Source organism: Sinohyriopsis cumingii, chromosome 2 (genome assembly GCF_028554795.1).
Source record: "Sinohyriopsis cumingii isolate HCF-2022 chromosome 2, ASM2855479v2, whole genome shotgun sequence".
NCBI classification, from domain to species: Eukaryota; Metazoa; Mollusca; class Bivalvia; order Unionida; family Unionidae; genus Sinohyriopsis; species Sinohyriopsis cumingii.
The window spans coordinates 149,696,560-149,721,141 of record NC_142962.1 but is presented as its reverse complement, the minus strand read 5'-3'; the positions used below and the strand labels follow the sequence as shown (position 1 = coordinate 149,721,141).

At 35.4% G+C, this 24,582-nt stretch overlaps 1 protein-coding gene across 1 annotated transcript in view; it reads left to right on the top strand.

The window, feature by feature from the left end:
• The window catches only part of LOC149806069 (uncharacterized), a 31,459-nt gene extending 16,441 nt beyond the window's left edge, over positions 1-15,018 (top strand). The window contains exons 3-5 of the mRNA XM_089950946.1: positions 7,584-7,664; positions 11,181-11,270; positions 12,754-15,018. Of these exons, the coding sequence (XP_089807072.1) occupies positions 7,584-7,664; positions 11,181-11,270; positions 12,754-13,217 (635 nt within the window). The 3' untranslated portion in view covers positions 13,218-15,018. The remainder of the gene's footprint in view (positions 1-7,583; positions 7,665-11,180; positions 11,271-12,753) is intronic.
• Positions 15,019-24,582: the final 9,564 nt, after the last annotated feature.

Below are 24,582 nucleotides of genomic sequence, written 5' to 3'. Positions count from 1 at the left end.
TTCTAGATTACTAGAAGCCATGGAAGACTGTTATCCCTCTTTACCTAGTGGAGAAACTTTGGACATGAAATGTGAGGAGACCGTGGAAAAAGAAGAAGTGTTCATGATGAAGTCAAGATGGCCAGAACAAGAAGCCCATTTAGTCTGCTGTTTTGCCAAACACTTGGTCGAAAAAATGACGGAATTGATCAAGAAAAATTGCTATGGATGTCAAAACGATCATCCCAGTCAAATTCAACACGATAAATGCCTGATGTTGAGTCAAGAAGAAAAATTGGACGAGTATCTGGACGAAGCTTGGAGTCTCATCTCGGACAAAGACGTGTTGCACCAGTGGTATAAAGACTTGCGTGAACATTCTTGTCCACCATTAACCACTCAAGAGATCCATCGTATCGAAACTCTCCTGAATCAGAGTGAGGAGACGAAACGAAGAAACGGTTATTTGTCAGACATTTTGAAGCAAAAAGTCAGGATCGAATTGACGACGTATTATTACCTGTGAAGAAGAAAAAAACAACACAAATGGATACCTGGGAACTTTATTACCTTTTGAACCACAGTTCGTATACGTCTTCTTGGAATCCTGTTGTCTGTGCTAAAGATGAACTCCCTCATCGCAAACCTAAAGACCATCTAGCTTACGTGATCAACACGGACGACAGTCATCTCCCAGGAACCCACTGGGTAGCCGTCTACTTTCCTCAAGAAGGATGTGTGGAATATTTCGATTCGTACGGATTGCCTCCTTTGGAAGACGATATCATCGACTTTATGAGAAGAAATGCTCAAACCACCCGTTTCAATAATGTGAAATTACAAGGCACAGATTCCTTGGTGTGTGGACAATATTGTGTGTATTTTCTGCATCATCGCAGCCTGGGCTATTCCTTAGAACATTTAGTGACTCATTTTGATCCTCGTTCTTCTTCTAGAAACGATGTGAAAGTAGATCGATGGTTTTGTGACCATTATGCTTATCTTTTGTCTCAAGCTAGGAAACGTAGTGTCCATCAATGGCCTAATGATTTCCAACAGTGGAAATCACAATTTCATTCACAACGTTGTCAGCCCTGTTTAAAGTAGACTGTCAATTGAGAAAAAAATGTTTGATGTTATAATGTTGGATTATTGTTTTAAATATGTTAGAGTTGATGTTTAGTGTTAAGTGATTATTGAATAAATAATGTTGTGTTTTGAAAAAAATGCCTTTGTGGTTTGTTTAGCTATAAGACTGTTTGATTGATGCTCTTTCATTTCTTACTATCCCTCTCATGACACTCATTGAACGTTGCGACTCGAAAACCGTGTGGGGATGTTTTCCTTCACGTGAATTTGCATAGGGTCAGACACAGTCTGATACCGAAGCCAGAAGAAATAGAGAATGTGAGAATGTTAAAAGTCACTGAAGACCTGATAGAAGAACTCTTCAGAGAAGAAATGAACAGGGAGAAAGAAGAATGGACAGAGAAGTACAGACTTCAGAGACAGCATCAACAGCAGCAACAACAGCAACAACAACAGCAGCAGCAGCAACCTGAACCTGACAGAGGCTTTGTCGATTGTCGTATCGACACCAAAGAGTTCTTCTTCTCTTTCCGAAGAAGCAGACCTATCGCCAGAAAGTCTATCCTCAGAGGACATCGCATTCTTAGAAACTAAAAAAGAATGCCATAGCAAACAAAAAAAACCAGCCCTTTTCAGGGCTACCCCAATACTCTAGAAAAGAAATAACGATCCATTTGCGAATGCGTGTAGGTAGAGTAGTGTGAAAATAAACACTAACTCTTTTTCAAAAAAATGTGAGGGTATGTGTTTGTGTGTTTGTGTTTGTAAGTGCTCAAGTACGTTGGTATGGATAGTAGATTAAAATGATGTCTTTTTTGGTGTTTGAGGTGTATATTAGGGGTTAGATTCGATTGCTTTGCGTATGTGAATAGTCTATTGAAGTGGTTAATAAAAAAATTTTTAGAATAGGAATGGGTAGCATAAAAAGTGAGTGAGTGTTTCTTTTAGGTCCGCGCGTTGTTTTTTGGTCATGATCTAGGTAAGATCAATTTAATGTTTTTTAGGGGATGTTTTCCTTCACGTCCGCGCTTTCACTATAAATTGAAACTCGTTCGGCAGTCTAGCTACCCTTGTTGATTGATCAACACCAAAAATGAACACGAGACTGTCTAAACTGTTGGAACTTCATGTGCATCTGGAATATGCCAGGCGCCTGTTGAATGAACTGGCCGAGGAAGCCATTGTGGAAGACGGAAGGATGAGAGAGGAGGAGGAAAGAAGAAACAAAGAAGAGGAGGAGAAAAAATACAAAGAAGAGGAGGAGGAGAGAAGAAACAAAGAAGAGGAGGAGGAAAATGAGAGAAGAAGAAGAAATTTCAGAATCCCAGAGAGCGAAAATTGGGATTCTGAAGCCACATATCCTGCCTCTGCTCTCTCCCCCCAAAAGGTAAAAAGTAACTGGGGGACAAGATGTGTATGTGGCGCCAGGCCTGGAATGTGCCACCATTAACCAGGTGTCCATGAAGTTCCAAAAAACAGCCCCTTTCAGGGCTACCCAATACTCAAGAAAAGAAATAACTATCAATTTGCCAATGTGTGTAGGTAGAGTAGTGTGAATATAAACACTAACTCTTTATTAATATTGTGAGTGTATGTGTGATTGTGTTTGTGTTTGTAACTGCTGACGTAAGTTTGTGTGAATAGTAGATTATGGGTTTCTTTATTGTTTCTTAGCGTATGTGGAGAGTATAGTTTGTGTTTTATTATATGAAATGAGAAACGTAGGGGGATGTTTTCCTTCACGTCCGCGCGTTGTTTGGTCATGATCTAGGGAAGATCAATTTTATGTTTTTTAGGGGGATGTTTTCCTTCACGTCCGCGCTTTTCGTATAAGAACCCACAGTATTCGTCGTTCAAACCATTCTACAAAGAAGATGGCTTCGAACCAACTGGACAAGATGCAAAAATTACAAGACGTTTTAGACAATTTAGGAATGATGGAGCAGATGTTAGTAAGACTTAATGAAGACCATTATTCCTATAGTCCCCATCGTGTAAAGATGGAAATTAATAACGTAAGAAAAGTAAAGGACATAATAAGTGGTGTCATGAAAGAGATAAAGGAGGAGAAGGAGGATGAAGAGGAAAGGATAAGAATAAGAAAATGGAATGAAAAAATTGAAAAAGAAGAAGAAAATGAGAAGAGGAAGAAAGAAGAGGAGGAGGAAGAGAAGAAAGAAGAGGAGGAGAAAAAAAAGAAGAGAAAGAGTGTAGGAGAGAAAATAAGAAGTTGGTTGAGAAAAAGAAGAAATTAGAAGCAGAAGAAGAAAAACCAAAGGCCCTTTTCAGGGCCACCCATATTTCTCGAAAAGAGAATGACTTTTCAATTGCCTACCCCTTTTTTTAAATTTTTTTTTTTAAAAAAAAATCCCATGTTCAATTCCCCTTGTCCCTAAACATGCCCAAACTCTATTCCCCATGTTAAATTCCCCTTGAGGCTAAAGTGACCCAAGACTATTTCCCATGTTAAATTCCCCTTGAGGCTAAAACGACCCACGATTTTTCTCCATGTTAAATTTCCATTGAGGCTAAAACGACCCAGGGGTCTCTGTAATGCTTTTTTCCATTGAGGCTAAAGTGACCCTATTCACTACTCATATATCAATAATATACCTTAGAAAAAAGTCAACAATACAGATATCAATCATATACTTATAGGCAAAAGTCCTCAATACAAATATCAATCATGTACCTTAGACAAAAATCCACAATACAAATATCAATCATACTTTTCTGTTCAAGTCCTGTAGGAAGGAAAGTTTGCCATGGACATCTTTATGTTTACAACCTCCGTTGTGCAGTCTTTTCCTATTGATGTTTTCAAGAACTGAGTTGTTTTGGTGGTACATTTCATCGATAATCCATTGAAAAAGCCCTCTAATAAATTAATTACATCATGCTAGATAAGAACACTTGTATACATTCGTGACCACATACATTAGTGACCACATACATTACTGACCATTCTGATATTATTACATATTTTCACATTAAAATTAGTTTAACAAGCGTTACATTGGTCTCGATAACCGACTTTTCAACGGATGCAGGATAGGTCAAACAACTGTTGCACAGTATGTTAACAGTATATTAAATAGCAACGCCCTGCATCGACATTCTAAATCTCGAATGGAAAGGCTCAAAACATTCTTCATAATTTTTTGAGGGCACGAATGCTTAAGCGAGCAAACCTTCAATTTCAGCTGCTAACAGTTTGGTATTTGTTTGTCACCCCGTTGATCGAGTATCGAGTACAGTTTGACATGCCCATGGTCCATTAGTTAGTTCTTGCTATAAAAACCTCGAGGCATTTTGTGAAAGTCATTTCCTATGTTCTGTAAAGTAGTACTAATGTGTTTCTCGTGAATGGCATTGGGGTAACTATTTGAATGAAGAGACATTTGTAATCAATCTCCACGTTTTTATTTTCTCTGTACGTACATTTGTGCCGAGATTAAGTTTTGGACTACAATTTTCATGCGTAGTTAACTATTTTCTGATAGTTCTATTTTATGTTTTCACCTTTGTGGGGAATCAGTCCATTTATGGTCAACTTTCCTCTTCCTTAAAGTAATAACCGGGCGCAAACGTCATCGCCTTAAATAGAAAGACTGTGTAGTTTTGTTAATTATATGTTTTGGATGAACTGGAAAATTGCTAGTTTGAAGTGGGAGGGAGAAAGCTGGTGTGACTTTAAATCATTTAAGTATCACTTTTGTTGTGCCACTTTTATTTTACTGATTTCGTCTCGATATTCTTTGTTGAGTTTGAAAATGTATGCAAGGAGCTTCATTTTGATAGCTGGTGGCTTCAAAGGTGCCTGGATACATCTTTGATCGCGCCTGTATCCGAAAACTTGAGTTGTGCTCCCTTAATTAATAATAATTTGCCAGCTGTTCATGTTTACTTAATACGATTTCAAGTTCGTGCTTAGAACTGATTGTTATTACGATTATCTCACACTTAAACATTACTCGGAGCAAATAATGGTTAAGTCTTAAACCTCTTGGAACATGACCTCCAACTCAACCCGCCCCCCCTTAGCCCCCCCCCCCCCCCATAATTTTCACCACCTATCCCTCAGATGTCTCCGATTCATATTAAAGTGTCGTCATTGGAAACGAATCTCAAGGAAACAGAGTTAAAGGTCATAAAGTGCTAAAGTATAATTCATTGTTTTGGGTCATAAGTTGATGTACATCAGCTTAGAAAATCGTTATTCATATACACTTTATGACATATCTTCTTTAATTTATGATGATAAAAAAACTTCGTCCAGCGAGGAACGTTGTTGGAACTTGTCGTTTTCAGCATTTTTAGCATAGATTTTAGTGGTGATATACGGCTAAGTGGAATGGTTTATGTTTCTAAATGTTTGTGCAGTCTATTTTTACAATTTTTTTAACTTTACAAATCTGGTGCTATATAGCCACAATTGTGTTGATGTGCCATAAAACGATACTACACACATATATGCATTTCCAAATGAGCATGCATTTCCTTACGTGGGTTCACACAACTGTAACGAAATGCTCTTCTAAATGATACGTTAGGTGGATCAATAGGTAGCTTATATTTGCGCGGAGGAATTTTTAAAAAGGTACCGTAGTAATCAAGCTCAGTAGTACGTTATAGGGACAGAACGGCTTAGATAAACTTTCGAGATTTCCTTAAGAGAGCACTAACATGGGGTCAAAATACAGAAATACATTTGAGTCAGACAGGTTAGAGACTTTGTGGGTTTTCATTTTTCCTAGCTGTTGCCTTCTGACAGAGTGAGTTTGGCATGTACCACAAGAAAGCGAAAGTGGTTATTTAAGGGATGGCTGAAATCCGTTACAAAGTCTTAAACAACACTTTTGGGACAGCGTAAATACACCAAAAAGCAGTGAGACATAAACACTTCCTAATTACTAAATAGTATTACTAAAGTCTTGCTAGTAACGTTCCTGAGATAAATTTAAGTATTACTAAGATTTTCTAGACCACATAATATCGCTCCTCAAACCTCCTGGTCAGTCCACAACAAAGTAAGAATGGACCAAACCAACCAACGACAGTGCCTCAATAGAAAAGTCCATCTCAACGTCCTATGGTTGTAAATCATACTTTCAAATATTTTCCCTGACCCAGCATATAACACTGTGTATCTCAGATGATAATGGTCATATACCAAAAGATTTGGAATGCTGCTTCTCTGATATTGAACAGAAATAAAGCCATAAAGACAACTCAGAACTAGTGCTAGGATTTTAAAGCTAGATGTTCAGGGCACATGACGTACAAAAATCTGGGCTCCCAGTCGTAAACATACTAAATTCTGGGCTCCCAGTCGTAAACATACTAAATTCCAAGTTTAAATATTTGTTGGAAGTTTAACAAGGAAGCAATTCTCTGAATCATCCAAACTACCTAAATTTTATTTAAGTTTCTATACTGATTATAATCATATTGCTCCATTGTTTTAATTAGGCTTTTAAAAAAACCTTAGCAAAACAGGAACTGCATATAGATTGTTTACTACAGTCATAATTTGTCCATTACAGCTACTATTGGCAGTACTGCTTCTAAAAATGAATGTACACATCCTCTCACATCCTAATTTGTAAAATTACTTGTCAGAGAGAGAGAGGGGTGGGGGTGGGATAGGGTCTGTCCCTATGAAACATAACGTCATTAGGAACCAAGTTTTGAACCGAAAATTCGTTCACTGGATCACATCAGTGAGAACCTAAGATTTGAAGCAGCTTTCAACTTATATGTTCAAGAAAAGTACCGTACCCATGAGGGGTATTGCGATTTATATTGTTAACATACGGCGTAATTGTAGTTTCGCCTGTCTTGAATCCGTTTAAATGTCGGTTAACCTGACCAGTGCGAAGCATTGTAGAATTTCATGACAGGGACTGCAAAACTTAAAGGAACAGATTTCATTTATGTTCAGTCTGAAGTTGTTGAAAAAGTTGTTCCTCATTGGGATCTGATTGACTATTTGGCCATCCACCTGACACAGCGACTGACAGATGAAGATAATTGACTGATCACCTGTAATCGACTGTTCACCTGTATGTGTCAATTGAATCAAAAGGAATGCTAATTAGCAGCAATGCAGTGGAGCACCGAGGCAACATTGTTTTGTAGGAATCATTATTTTGAGTGGTTTTGTTGTTTTATCTCAATCAATTTGCGATGTTTCCTTTATTTTGTCACCGAACCATTGGTTTTAAACCTTAAGCAGTCTATTTAAAAACCTCATCACTTATGTAATTCACGTACATTATTTACTTGATTGCAATAGTTCGTCTTCTTTTAGAGTTTTCCCTTATTTGTGCCGAGACTCTTCAGCGCTGCATTGTTTTCTTTTGAATTATGAGCTTTAATACTCATCGCCAAGTGCGTTGATAATTAATATCGATTGTATATTATCACGCCCTTATACACGGTGATAACATTTAATTGATAACAAAATACCCGTAATATGAAACCTTTCATAATATCTTTTTTATATTCGCCAGATGCCAAAGTTTATGACCCGGGTCACGAATACCAGCTTTTGACAAAGCATACAAACGAAGAAACCGTAACCAAAAACAACGGTAAATAATATATTTTCGGATCACATGTATGTAGTAGCTTCTATTCTCAGATTCAAGATGTGGACTGCGAATGTGAAACTAATATTAACCTGGGTGACAAAACCATCCACTTTATTTTACAGAAGGATAGTTTTCACTTGCGATAACCTATTTTATTTCGAGTGAGAGAATCAGATTTTATTTTTACTTGCGACTTTATCTCAGTTCTAATACCACTCATACATAGCCTGTTACATTGTTATGAAACCACATTTCATCAGGACCGAAATAACATTTTATAAACATTTTCATCTGTTAGATGAAGAATTACTGATTCAGGTTGAACTATTCTACCCCATATGACTTTACTCATTCAGGGCACTTGTAGGTGAAGTTCGCGCGTGGGCACGTGCTCATGATATGAGGATAAAGTGGGAGGGGGGCTTAACCTAGATCAGAAAAAAGCAACAAAAAAATCATCCCAAATCGTTAATATCGTACTACTATTTGTGAACAACAGAATATATTTTAATTAAGCTGAGCGAATTATAGATCATGTATAAATGATGTGTCGCATCCGATAGCGATAACGACACCCCTGCCTCAAGGTCAAGGTCACGGTAATGAGCATTGGAAGCTGAAATTAGGACCAGTCAAGATATTTTAATGAATCATTAGCCAGCTATACGTCCTGTATAAGATATGTCACATGACATAACCACGCCCTCTGCCATAAAGTGAAAGTCAGCAAAGAAAAATGTAACTGACTTGTATCCTTGTCTTTAGTAGAACTTTTTTGCCACTAATAATTTAATAAAACTTTAATCAGTTGTTTATCCAGCGAGACACTCATAAACCACAGCCAACCCATCTCGCCTCAAAGTCAAGGTCACAGCAAGGGAACTTATAAATGAGTAAGTGTATGACTTTCAAACTGATGAAGAGATTTTAATGAAACCATACTATTTTCTTTATTTTAAATTGGCATTTTTCCACCGTCATAGCCCTACAACAAGGTCAAGTCACACCAGGGATAAATGTACGTCAGGACCCAAATTCCGTATCTAATTATTTCTTTTTAACCCCTACGTATATTTTGATGAAACTTTACCTAGGTAATATTTTAACATAACAGCCAAGTCTCCAGCCTTAAGTTCCAAGTCATTAGTAGCGGAAATGTCGAGACGGGCTTATCAAGTTGCCCAGGCCTACGGTAAAATGGACAAAAAGTGCTTTCCCTTAATACGCCGTTAAAATGGCTGCTTTCTGCCATCTGGTGGTACATGTTATTCAAGAATTAATACTACTAGTTTCGTAAGTGTTTAATGGGAATTCCTATGCGCGTTGGGATTTTTAAGGAGAACACCATGCCCCCTTTGCGTTAACGAAATTCCAGCAGTCTTAAATGACGATGATTATCAACAAAATAACAGCAGTGGTTGAAATAATAGCCAAATACAATATAATGTTCTGAGAATCTGAAATCATATTGCTTTATGCCAAACACTTTAAAACCCGTGTTCTTTTTATGTATGTGATATATATATATATATATATATATATATATATATATATATATATATATATATATATATATATATATATATATATATATATATATATATATATATAATGTACGCTGCTGTATCAGTGATATACCACGATATGTATACATTTTTCATGAAAAGGAAACGAGGCTTTCCGAGTTTCCTTTTCATGAAAAATGTATACATCTCGTGGTATATCATTGATACAGCCTACATACTGTGCACATATTTCATTTGTATCACATACAAATACATATATTTGCTCTTTGAACGGAGCTAAGATTTACTACAGGCAGCTTTGTATTGACCGGGTGAATGAACTCCTCACGTCCCCGGGTGTGGCCGCTACAAAATGTAGTTCTATGCCTTTTGTGGCTATTGACAATCACCTTTGCCTTTGCATATTGACAAGTTGATTGTTTTCTTTTTTTATAGTTTCTATTTTTCTTCACATTAATTAAATCAATATACTAAACGCTTATGATTTAAACATAAAAGATGGTTTTAATGATAAACGTAGAGCACAACAAACACTTGCTTAGCTACGCCATTCACATGAACGCTATGCCATTCACGTACCGTCGCATGGAAATTAATGTGGAATAGAAACTTAGCGAAATGACGAACCAACAAGAGGTAATTAAAATATTTTAATATATTTACAGTTGATCGTTGTCAATATTCTGCTTTAGTAACAGTACCACCGACAATAAGCTCTCTCTCTGTCTGGTCGGTTTGACTTTTAACACACGTACACACACTCTATCTCTCTCTCCGTCTGTCTCTCTCTCCGGTCGGTTTGACTTTTAACACACTCTCTCTCTCTCTCTCTCTCTCTCTCTCTCTCTCTCTCTCTCATTCTTTGGTCGCTTTGACTAAAATTTTACCATCATTCATAAGTCCAGAAACATCGTCGGATGACACAAACGAAAATCCTTTACGCTCTTCATTTCATAGATTTTAGCCCACATCTTGCTACGATGGTCAAGAGAGAGAGAGGGAGGGAGGCTTTTGGACATTTTTATATTTTATTAATAATAATAATCAATTTTTAGAACATTATAGTATGTTTACGAAACAACAACAACGACAACAACAAAACATTAAATACATCACAGTATGTGTACCACGTAACCGAGAAATTTACCGTATAATGTGGACATGGTTTGCAACTTTTTTCATTGATAAACAGTGTACCTAAATCCCAAGGAAAGTGGACACATATCGTTCCGACGAAACATATTCTTGTAGGTTACTTGGTAAAATTTCTATTTCAAGATTTTGATCCAGCTAAAATTCCTTTTCTCTCTCACTCCACATTTCTGCATAGTTTGCCGGTTATGTATGAGAGGGAAGGGTGGACAGAAAGCATAAAGGATTGTGATGAAAATGTGTACCATATTAAACTGATTTAGAAAATGGGGATTATTATTACTTTTCACCGTTATTTTCATGCATCAATAATGATTAATGTGTGGAAATTGATCTTTGATCTAGAATCAACTGCAGACGATCTAGAGAATGTTTATATATGCGTATTATTGCGCCATGGGCGGATCACAATTTGATATATCAGCAGTATTGGTATATCAGATTGCCTTATACCAACACATTAAATGCCAAGTTTATATATATATATATATATATATATATATATATATATATATATATATATATATATATATATATATATATATATATATATATAAGAAACCTTGGTTCCGAAACGTAAGTGATATGTTTAAATCATTATTATTTTAATATAATAAAGGTATACAACAAACTTGACTGCAACACTTTACACTTGCTTAAAAGAGTTTTCCCTTATGACGTGATGACTCCGCGGCTGCTGCAATGGTCTGACAAACCTGAGGTGTTTTCATACTCTTTTTCAAGTCCATTGGTAATCAAGGTCCCTCGTGATTCCTGTTGACCATTTATTCAGTAAGAAAGACCCGTACATTCTAATTTTGATAATTTATTTTTTCAGATTCGCCAGAATCCGAAGTCTGTGGCCCGATTCACTCAATCCATACTTTGACCAAGAAGGTAGACGAATGCTCCTTAACCGAAAACAATGGTATTTATAATTAAAAAAATTATTTCAGCATTATCCCTTATTAACAGTATAAGCTATTATATTCTACTCTCAGATTCAAGATCCCAGTTTGGAAATAGTGAAACTAATATAAACGTGGATTTCAACTCTATACTCTTTGTTTATAATCAGGATTGTTTTAATTTACTTGAACGTAGTTCTTTTCAAATTAAATTATCAATTTTTTTTACATGCGTCGTTAACTCATTTGTGAATAATATTCGTGTACAACTTGTAACGTTTTTATGAAAGCATATTTTTCCAGCAGGACCGAAGTAATTGTCATTTATTGGATGACGAATCAAAAGTGTCATTAAGATGGAGCTAACAAAACGCTTTGCTGGGAAATATAGATATGCAACAGCCAGTATATATCTACACATACCTCAAATGACAGCCAATCTATATGTATATGTACCTCACATGACAGCCAGTCTCGATGTACATTTACCTCATATGACAGCCAGTCTTTATGTACACGTGCCTCACATAACAGCCAGTCTATACGTATACGTGCATCAAATGACAGCCAGTCAATATGTACACGTACATCAAATGACAGCCAGTCAATATGTACACGTACCTAATATGATAGCCAGCTTGTATGTACAATTACTTCACATGACAGACAGCCTGTATGTACACGTATTTCACATGATAACCAGTCTATATGTACATGTACCTCATATGACAGCCAGTCTTTATGCACACTTGCCCCACATAACAGCCAGTCTATACGTATACATACATCAAATGACAGCCAGTCAGTATGTACACGTACATCAAATGACAGCCAGTCAATATGTTCACGTACCTCATATGATAGCCAGCGTGTATGTACATTGTAGTTCACATGACAGCCAGCCTGTATGTACACGTACTTCACATGATAACCAGTCTATATGTACATGTACCTCATATGACAGCTAGTCTTTATGTAAACGTACATCAAATGATAGCCAGTCAATATGTATAAGTAGATCAAATGACAGCCAGTCAATATGTACACGTACATCACATGATAACCAGTCTATATGTACATGTACCTCATATGACAGCTAGTCTTTATGTAAACGTACATCAAATGACAGCCAGTCAATATGTATAAGTAGATCAAATGACAGCCAGTCAATATGTACACGTACATCACATGATAGCCAGCTTGTATGTACATGTATCTCATATGACAGCCAGCCTGTATCTACACGTACTTCACATGATAACCAGGCTATATGTGTATGTACATGTACCTGCTTGAGAGCACGTTATAAGCGGACGCCTTTATATAAGTACTCCCTTTTATTCTCAGGATTGTTAAATATTAAGAATACGTCGCATTGTCTTTCTTAATATTGATAGCTAAATCTGACACAAATTTAAAGAAATATTTTCATTTTTGCATAATGAATTGCAGTTGAAGTGGCAGAGAATAAATATAAAAAATCACGTTTTCTCACATCTTCAGACAAAGCACATGCCGCACAAGACAAGGTAGAGGCAGGACATAGGAGTGAGAATGACCAGACGAGTCAACCAAGTTCACAAGACAGAGCAGACGCAGGACATAGGAGTGAAAACGAGGGAAAAAGTCAACCAGGTTCAGGCCATCAGGGACAAAGTTCAGTCCATTTTCTCAGTAACATTCGATGTCCAAAGGATTGCCTTGTGGTTTACGCAATTCAGTCTGGAAAGCTGGCTTGGCGCAGCGAAGCTCATGGATCCTGGATGTTCCACCATTTACATCAAGTGATTTGGAACTACAAGCAAACTTCAGCTGTGGATTTCTTTGACGTCCTGACTAAGACGGCATTTGGGATGGCGCAAAGAGAGTCCAACACGGGAGTAAAACTTACACATGGCAAAAAAGCCGTCCCTATTGTCCAACATAGGTTGACGAAACAGCTTCTCATTCCACTGAGAAACATATAGAGTAATTTGAATAACGCTGGTCCCGTTGACTCAAAATAGGGATTCGACTTGATGATAGCACAGTTTGCACTCAAAATTATATTTAAGGTGATAGCACAGTTTGCACTCAAAATTATATTTAAGGTGATAAATTAAAATGTTTAAATATTTTACGTATGATCATGTAAACTTTTTAAATTGCACATCAATTTACAGCAATCCTTTTCCATCATAATAACGAGAGGTCTAATTTTGTCATGACTGAGCAATTGCTTACTACTACAGGAAGGGAAAGTCATGTTCGACACCATGGCTATTTCAGCGTTTATATTTATGAGTCTTCAGTATTTCTTAACACTGTAGGTGAGATTTGTTTCCTACACCTTGATTTGCTACTATTTGTCCAGAGTATTATCTCATTGTACTTGAGCATAACATAAAGAGCAAACAAAGACCTGGTCTTAGTGCATTTCTCGTTGGAATTTCATTACTTATCACAGCAGTTAAACCATCTCGTGTCTTGCTGTTGTCTCGTCCATTTTCCGCAGTTGTTAAACATCCGATCCATTTTATTTAGAAAATAAAAGAAAACTAAAACAAATATCCTTCACTTAGTTCCAGAATCTCATTCTTCATACTAAAGTGTGAAAAATGTATTACATAATAAATGTAACAATTAGGGAACAGTGTTTAATATCTATTTTGAAAAACCATGGTATGAAATGAAAAAGAAATGAACGTTTGTTTCGTCATGAACAAAAATGTATTCAACTGAATTTGGTCAATCGATATATTGATTACACAATTGCTATATATATTTAAAAACTATTTTAAAATAGAAAGCATAATACTGAATAAAAGTCATATATACAAATGTGGATGGACTGTACACATTTGAGTTTAAGTGTGCACATTTTTGGTCACTAATTCATAGCCAAATACTTTCTGATTATATAGCAAGTCAAAGGTTTTGTTGTTGCACCTATTAGGCTTTTTTGAAGAGAGTCATATATCGGTATAAAAATCTATAATACATCCGGTATACAAACAATAGTACAATGTAAAAAGGACGGTGGATGATCTGTTGTACAAATTTTTTTGTTGTTTCAATGTTTTGCAATCAAATAAATGTCTTTAATATATAGCTTACACCAGTTATATTAGTGATGATGATTTAGATAAATTGCAAACCTTACAGGTGTTATCATTAGAACAAACGACACAATCAAACCTATAAAGAGTTCTATCCATCTTATATCAAATTATAACATGAAATACAACACATTACCTACCTTGAGCACTATATTAAACAGAAAACAAATTGCGAAAAATATTGAATTAGCAAACAAGATCAACCATAAAGCATGAGGCTAAGCTGTTGCAATGCTTCAAGGTTTCAATGTTAAACATTTTCTTTTGCACTTTGTGATCCGTGGCTGGGTACAATTTGTTAGAGAAATTGTTGGCTTGGCAATGTCTTAAATTTGTTTATAGTCTAACCAATGCTGACTAACAACATAGTGCTTAAAACGAATGTTCTTCCTAACAGGACCTTTTCATCTTACTGTTCTTTCTAATTGTATTGTTTTCTTTGTTTCGGATTTTCATACATTTTGTGTATGTTCTTGATTGTTTATTCTTCCTTTGTCTTGTACAGCATGACTAATTTGAATAAAGCTACATCTATTTTTTCCTAACAGCATAGTGTTTAAATATTTTCTGTTTGAAGTTGTAATTAATTCATACACATTAGGCCATTTTTCACCTGTTATTTGCTAATCTGCTCTGGCTAAATTTTGCTCAATAAAGTTTATAAAATATAGTTGTATGTTGTCTGTCTTTTTCTGCTTGTGTCAATGTATACTTTTAAAACGCTTGAGCTAAATTGGTTTATTTTTTAGGATGTTTATTTTTTTAACATGTGTTCCCCTTAGGGTCAGCACAATAAAGGCATTGCTTAATCCTAGCAACTATTTAAATAGCTAGTGACAGGAAATTGATCAAAGTCATTAGCCGAATGTCGCTAAAGGTTACGGTGAAAATAGTACGAAATAATACTTTTGATTGCTAAATGACCTGCAGGTTTAACTGGAGTTTCAGTTTTGTATTCATGGGAAATAAACTGCATTTTTTTCCATTTTACTACTCTTGATGAGCTTGACAGAGCTATTCCAAATGCTTTTATTTTAAAAAAGTCATGGTCAGTATTCGGTAGCGAAAGCAATACATTTGTTTGATCAAACGAAACCCAGTTTGAATTTTCCTAGCATTATAAACCATTCATGTTCAAGGGTTCTATATATTCTTTCAAATGAAGATTCCAGTAATTATCTTCTTGACCAATGTATCTAATGTCAAATATAAACGAAACCCAGTTTGAATTTTCCTAGCATTAGAAACCATTCATGTTGAAGGGTTCTATATATTCTTTCAAATGAAGATTCCAATAATTATCTTCTTGACCAATGTATCTAATGTCAAATATAAACGAAACCCAGTTTGAATTTTCCTAGCATTAGAAACCATTCATGTTGAAGGGTTCTATATATTCTTTCAAATGAAGATTCCAATAATTATCTTCTTGACCAATGTATCTAATGTCAAATATAAACAAAACCCAGTTTGAATTTTCCTAGCATTAGAAACCATTCATGTTGAAGGGTTCTATATATTCTTTCAAATGAAGATTCCAATAATTATCTTCTTGACCAATGTATCTAATGTCAAATATAAGTTGTCAAAAGCTAGTGAAGTAGCAAGAACTACTCACGACTCTTCTAAGTCCAAAATTGAACGAATGTATGATAGAAATACACTTTCTTGCCTATACCTTAAAATCGTCTTCCGGCTAATGTCTTCGGTTCTTACACAATTGAAAATAAAATAAATGACTTAAATCATATGAACCACACTGCTGAGAGGCGGAAAAAGAAACAGCTTTGTCATGCAAATATGTTAACGGAGGATTTTGATAGAGACAGCACAGTTAATTATTCAGTCAACTTAGTTGTACCCAAAAAGAATGGATGTGAATGGTAGAATGCAATCTCATTGTTGTAACTTTGACTTAAACACTCTTCGGAATTAAAAATATGAAATAATTTAGACCAGAAACTTTCACATCTATTACAACAGGAAAGTAGTGAGTTAAAACAGCTATTGTATGAACACAAGTACTTGTTTCCTGATGTTACAACACGAACAAATACAATCTATCATTACCTTTAGATTGTAGCCTCTAAACCTGTGAAACAGCATCCTTACAGGATGAATTCTCTCAAAAAGGAATATTTGGAGGAAATAAAGAAAATTATTGGAGAATGCCTTGATAGAACGAAGTAAAAGTAAATGGAATTTACCATGTATTTTTGTGCCTAAACCATATAATATATTCCGCATGCGCACAGAGTATACAAAAGTCAATAGTGTCATCAAGACGAATTCATTTTCGATGCCAAGAAAAGGTTATTTCATTGCCAAAATTGGAAATGATAAATGTATCACTAAGTTTGGCCTTTGACGTAATATTGATGAGACATCGGATGTCGATCTATGACACTTAAGAGCGGCTGTATGTACAGAATGAAGAGAACGGGTCCGAGAACAGAGCCTTGTGTAACTCTAAAACAGCTCAGTTTAGCTGGAATGTTTTCCATTAACAGACACAATTTATGTCATGATGGCTAAATTGGACTTGAATCATAGAAACGCTGTATCGCGAATACCGAATACATGATGGAGACAATGAAGCGAAATAAATTATGGTATGTTGTGTCCAATGCAGCAGAAAAATCAAGGAGGTTGAGTGCTGTAATCGTTCCTTTATCCAAATCACAGAGAAAGTCGTTAACTACTATCAGAAGGACAGTTTGAGTAATATGCCGAGGGCGATATACAGACTGTATATTGCTAAACAAAAGCCTATTTTAATTCAGATTGGATACGCGGTGGAACAGATCATCTTTATCTAAGATTTGTTTAATGAATGAGAGGTTAGAAACAGGGTGGTAGTTCTTCAATCCTTAGAGTCAGGTGTCGATTTATTCAGAGGCCTTACAATAGCAGTTTTAAAAAATGATAGGAATTCCCTGGAGAAGACGGAAATATTGATAACATCGGTTAGTGAAGACAATATTGAATCTAAGCTGTCACGCAGTACTGATGTAGGAATCGAATCGAGTTCACATGACTTTGGGGCACTCTTCATCACAATTGTATGTACCAAATCCATAGAGATAATTTCAAATGCTGTTAAACGTTGCCGTGTACATTTATTCCTTTATATTAGCTTCTTCGTAATTTTGACGAGATCTTTGCAGCTGGGACTTTCAGTGATCTTAGTACTGTAGTAACTTGATTTTGATGCATGAACTGTTTGTAACTTTCTCATTAGCGACTTCATATACCTGCTTATGAATAGTGAGGCTGGTGGAAAGCCAGATCCTCTCAGCCTTACGGCGTTATCTTTTAGCTGTGCTAAGATGGTCCATAACACTACAAAATCATGGAGATCACTTTTTAATAGATACTCTACACTCGGTTGCTTGGGTATGTTTGTCAAGCAATTTAATTTATACTTTTGTAGGAGTTGACGAATTTGTTAGGTTTGCTTGGAAATTATGCATGGGTTGGGTAATTTTATTTATACGGAGGTTTCTCTTAGTAGCGAGCAGAGATGGAGGATTAAGGACTGATACGTTAGAATGGCATTTTATTATTTGCTCATTTTTTCTCCCGTTAAGTTTATATTGTCAGAATCGTTTAGTATTTTACGATATTCCACACCTTCATATTGCATTCACGTGCATAAAAGAACTACTTTCTATTGTAAACAAACAATGGACGCAGACGCCAGCACTTTTGATTTGTAAACAAAAGTCATGTACACTCGTGTAGTAGGCGCTTTACATTATGGCTGATGAATTTTTTTTCTGAATGAAGTAAAGCAAATGTTTTGTCGACTGCCACATACCAGCTGCTTTGGCACATTCCGCTTTATCTTTTTTGATACAATGTTTCGGATTTAGACAAGATATATAGTAGACGCCAGAAAGGGTCCTTCCAAATAACATACAAGTGATAAGGCATAAGCTGTCTTCTTTAGCTGGTAATAAAAATGGCAATAAATATACTTACAGTTTTAAATCCTGAATTTCCTCAAAATGTACTTTCTAGTTCTGCAAATCCGAATTACATGAGCCATGTCATATGTTCTCAATCTTGATTACACATTTCGAAATGGTGCTGTAATTTCGATTATTAGTACACTTGCATCCTCCTGACTGCACTCAAAATGAAATAAGCATTAAATTCCGTAGTGTCTTTTTGATAATTGCAAATGGAAGAATCATTTGGCTAGCCTAGCCTGTATTTGCTTACTTCATATCCAGTTTCATCATCCGACCAGGAGTTGTCATTTGGCTCGCAGGCCACATTTTCATTTTAAGAGAGATCTCCTCGGATATTCCTTAAACTATCAGTTCAAAGTTGTAGCATGAATTGAAGCAAAACATTTGCCTGTTGGCCTATGTCCATACATGTGTTGTCTTAGATCGCAATGCATTTAGTCTGACATTTTTTTATGGCTCTAAATAAAAATATAAATGATTGATAGGTAAGAATTGAACATGAGTATCTTTATCATTTTCGGGAGATTAATACAATATAGCACAAGAGGACATAAAAAAAGACGTGGGTATTTTTTTCTTCAAAATCACTGATTTCTTGATAAATATAGAATCTATGAATTTATCTTCGTTAATCACCTATGATGGTAACACATACAACCCGCTACAGCGTACTGGACGATTTTCCTTACACTAATAAAATAATTAATATTACAAACTCATAAACTTAACGGTGTCAAATTTACAAAGGCTACACACATGGTAAGGTGAAGGAAATCCTCAACGGTATATTATATTGCCCCAGGTGGTTGGAGTGAGTTGGGGGTAGGTGGGTGGGTGAGAATATAGGCCGCATTTTGTCGGACGTATGGATTCTATTCCATTGATATTTACACGCATTTACAAACACAAATATACAAAAAACACAAAGCACTGCACAGCTACCTCACTGTACTCTACGGCGTGACAATTCTGTATAATTGTAGACATGGCTTTAAACTGTTTTAATCAATAGAGCGAGTAAATATTTACAATATAATATATGTAAGTCATCCGTTTGTTCTCATTATATGTAAAGTTCTTTTCAAGATAGTTGAATAAGGTCTGTGTTCGATATTTCCTTACTTAGTGAATAGGACTTGGCTACCAAGAATTGTACTCATATTAAAACCTATGTTTAATGTCTTACACGAAGTCTACAATCGATTTTGCGTCCTCGATGTGACCGTACTCTTTTTTCACACACACATATACACAGTGGGGATGGTGTCAGTGCGGAGAGAAATTATTTGATGACCTAATGAACAACAAAGACATAAAAGATTGTTCTTTAACATGATTTTTAATTTACTGAATTGATGGCTAATTTCATGATTAGTTCTTACTGTAATGACACCTTTAACTACCAGAAGATGAATATCGTGTGTCAGTTGTTTTACTGATTAAAACACTCTAAAGACGAGCGGAGTGACACATATAAACGATGCCGATAGGCCGAATTCGTCAATAGTGCAGGGTAACTACCGATGGTTTCTTTTTGGGCAATCAGTGTTAAAGGTAAATGATCTTTAAAACTTTGTATTTGTTTCAAACGCTTTTAGATATTCGGATGTAAAATCACTGATTCGTGAAACAGACCGAAATATAAACTGACGCAACAATGGACCAGCCTTGGCCAAATTTTTGTCACTCAGATGAAATGATGACGGTAGTGCAGTGGTTAGCATAACAAATTGGGCAGTGAAAGGGAGTAGTTTCCACTCTCACCACTGACTATCAACAATATTCTTCCGCTAATTACTGACCGTTTATTTATTCAAACGATCTGGGTGTTTTTGCGATGTTTGTGACGAACTATTACATAAACTAAAACTGGTATTCCCCATACAGAAATAATGATATACGTCATATTTATTGTTATTATTCTCTAAAATCTGCTTGCAAATGAGAAGATAAATACGTAAAAATAATTCCAGTGTACAAAATTTAGTAAATTGTATTGCCCAATGTAAACTGTCATATAAATACTTCCTATACGTAAACTAACTTCAATAACCAAGCATACACAATCTAGTAGTTAAATATGTCAGTTTATTGTCATTTCTTTCCTACTTTCTTCTGTTATAATTTTACAATACGTAAGAGAGTTGCTAATGACAACCACACTGCGATCAGAAATCTCGTTCACGACCATATTTCCACCGGCTTTAATGTTCGCAATTTGTAGACTGAAACTGAAAATATATTTGAGAAAGAAGAAACTTGCAATAAATCGAAAATACTCTCTCAAGCAGACACACAAGTATGGAGGCACACACACATACAAAAACTAATGCACGCACATCAACCACAAATTGAAACTATCATTTAAAAAGAACACTTGAAATGGAGTTCATTAATTATTACAAGTGACCGCAGCGTCGGTACTGGAAGAGGTCTTAAGGATTCTAGGTAGTGACAGCTTAGTTTCACCAAAAAGTATTTTACGACCATCTCAGAATTGCTTTTAAAAGAAGAAAACAAACTGTAATATTAAACAACAGGTAAAGTACTAACTTTTATTTTAATATGAAATAGATCAATATTGTATGAAGAATATCGGTATATTTTCTCTTTCAGAAATAAATATAAAATGTATGCTGCCGTACATATACTGATTGGTGGACGGATGAATGGATCAATGAGTGGATGAATGGATGAATGGATGGAGAGACAAAATATGAATTTCGAAAGCAAAAATATAGTTCTGTATTAGGTCTGAGAAATAAGATTTTGGTAGGACTAATAGACAATGCATATTTCATACTCGAAAACGAAGTGTGACTATTACAGCAATTCCAACATGTTCCGACATATTTTTTATTAAAAAAAAAACAAAAAAAACACTGACATCGGAAAATAAAACAAGAGATTCCTTATAACTTTACACAAGTAAGATTTACTCTCCATGGTACTATTCTTTGAAGAGAAATTCCTTCTCATTTAATTACAAATCGATGTTAAATTGTTTATTGCTGTGAAATTATATTTTTAACATTTTAACCCTGGATACATTGAGGGTATTTTCTTTTCCTACGTTAAAACAGGATAGACTTCATCGTGTGGAATAAAAACCTCGTTAATTTAGCGAGTGGCTTCCACTTGAGAAATATATCGTTTTTGGCGCCACAAAATTAAATATATCCGGTATTTTTCTTTTTATTATTTACCAAGCTTGCTCCAGAACTTTTGCTTAGAAGACTAAACTCACAACACCACACACCTCTTTTCGTAAATTCACGCCACTTAAGAAAGTAATAAGATTGAAATAACATAATATTTCGCAGAAAATTGCATTTTTGTAATTTTATAAACTATTTAATCATTTTTTACCATAAAGCAAGCCTGATTTAGCAATATTTCAGCGGGTTTATTAAGTTTGTCGAGGTAGTAAGGAGAATTAACTTAAAAATTTGAGTCTACCGCATCCTCTCGGTAATAGAGTTCAGCGAAGCATTTGACCACATCATCGTATGATGTAGATCGCACGTGTGTGTGTGTGTGTGTGTGTGTGTGTGTGTGTGCGACACATGAACGTTATGTGGAATACGTGTCCCACATGAATGCACTCAAAAACACCGCAGATGCCATGACTGTGCTTTTGACGTCATGAACGTCAGCAATGTTTATAGCGGTTTTGATATAGAAATTTTGCCATGCTATAAATAGTAATCCTGTTTTAAGCAAGTTCAATGTTCTATAACAAAAATCTTAACTATTTGTTCACTTTCTAATGGCGTGAAAACATTCATAGACATACTCTGTATTTCTAAAGTTATATCGATACCGATGACGATCCATCTTTTTATGCAACAATGTTTTCTAGTGAAAATGAGAATAAATTGACTTAAGAGATTAAGACATTTTTATGGGAAACGATTCTTTTGGATGGATAGTTCATGACCTGTGGGAGTGCAGTATCCATCCGATAAACCGAGTTGATAGTTTCTTTCGCAAACGCAGTAACCTCTTTATTATATACTCATTTCTTATTCTACCTAAGGCTTAATTATAAATAATGCACTGCAAGAAATAAAGTAATTTAATTTATGCTATATTCCAAAATAAATGCACAACCGTAGATTCATCAAAACACAGTAACATTGTTCATGTGCACATAGCTCAGTCCAGCGATCTTGCAGCTTAGTCGCACGCTCTGCATCGGTTTCAAAAAGAATTGTCGTTTTTGGTCTACTTATAATTGAAATTTAGAGCCATATTGTTAATTAATGTGCATGTATTTTGTTTATCCAGTTCATTTCTTCTTTTCTTATTATAATTGACTGCATTATTGGGTCAGTTCAGTGTAGTAAGGAGAATGAATTTCAGCCGGAAATGTAGCCTACTCGAAATTCCAGTACAGTTTCGGTGTGTAGCAGGTTCTGCAGGACATGTCGGTCGGATATGAGGAACTAAGTAAGAAAGTACATTTTGAGGAAATTCAAGATGCATAAATGTAATATATTTATTACCATTCTTATTACCAACTAAATAAAACATGTTTATGCCCTGTCACTTGCATGCTCGCTGTTGGAGGGACTCCATCTATGACCTGCATCATTCAGTGTGTCTTCTATCGCTAGCGAGACATTGTATCAAACTAATTACAGGGAGAACATTGAAAAGCAGCTGTTGTCTGACACTCCTTTTAGCCAGTGGAAATAATACTTATTCGCCGTCTTGGCTTACTGGTTCTGAGTCTCTTAGTTTCCTACCAAAACCTTCAGTTGCATTTTTTGCTGGAATGTAGTACTTTGACAGACTTTTAAAATGATGTCTCCCATAGATATGCGATAGCCCCTGGCCTCAATATGCTCTTATATGCTATATTTTGTTAGACCCTATAGAGCACTGGACATAGTCTTAACCATTCTGTTTGCGACAAAAATAGGAATATTCTCCTAAATAACCATTTCAATGATCAGAACTCTATTTTCAATTACTGCGTCTTTCACGTTTGTTGCTGACATTGTTTTGCTTGTTTGAAAGTTTCGTTTCTGACTCAGTGAACTCGTCCACATCGTTAGCTTTATCATCCATACCTTCAAATGGACGAAACAGTCGTTTTACAAACAAATGTAATCAACCAAATCCTAAAACTTCTACTACACGAGTGTACATGGTTTGTTTACAAAGTAGCTCCAAATTCACTATACTATCTTCAGGCGCACATGTTGTGCACGTGCGTGCAATATGAAGGAGTTCAGTATCGTAAAATACTGCACAATTATGACGATGTAACGTTAACGGAGACAAAAATGAGCATATAATAAAATACGTGTTATCGTGGGACATGGAAATTCAGTTAGCAAAGTGTCATATCTGCGTGCAGAAGCTGACCCTCGGGTGAGATTACCCGATCCCACACTAGTGCACATGGATGGATTCTATTAATCTAGTCCGTATAAAAAAAAAACCAAGATTACTCTGTCCGGTAGACGAGAAATTATGATACATGATCCGCTCGACAATACTAAATATACATTTAATTTTGCGTATACACCAAAACTTTGTTAACCCGGACACTTTTATTACCAGCATTTTGCAAGGCATATGGCGTAATTAATATCACCTAAAACTAAACAAAATTATCTGTCCTCAGAAACTATAGTTCGGATACAGATAAATCAGGATGTACGAAATCTGGATAATCGAAACTTTATTGTACATGTTACATAAACAATTGAACACAAAATAAATGGTTGGTACAAATGCAGTATTTTAATCTGGCTTCATACATGTTTCATTGTTTATTTGGGCGTTTTTTCAGGATAAGAAAGGACAGATGGTAAACAAGTCTCGTGTATCAGACTACTTTTTATTATACAAGGGGCAAATGCTACCGATTCATGAAAAGTCATTAATGTTTTAAATTTGTTTACTAAAGAATCACCTTTATCCACAAGATTTTACTGGCACAGATTTGTGTCGAGGTTATGAATTAAACAGAAACATTGGAGTCGATTCGTTGAATTTTGTATCAGGTTCATGTTCATATAACAACAGCTCGTGTTCAAATTAGTGTTTTTTTCTTCTTTATTTATTTATTTATTTATTTATTTATTTATTTATTTATTTAATTCGTTAGTTGATTAAGAAGAGATTTATAACTGATTTATACCTCACAAATTATCTCGAGCAAATATGTCAGTTTTCATTTATCTCTTAAGACACTTTCTTTGTGTGAAAGAAAATTCAAGTAAATTAAATTGAATCGACCA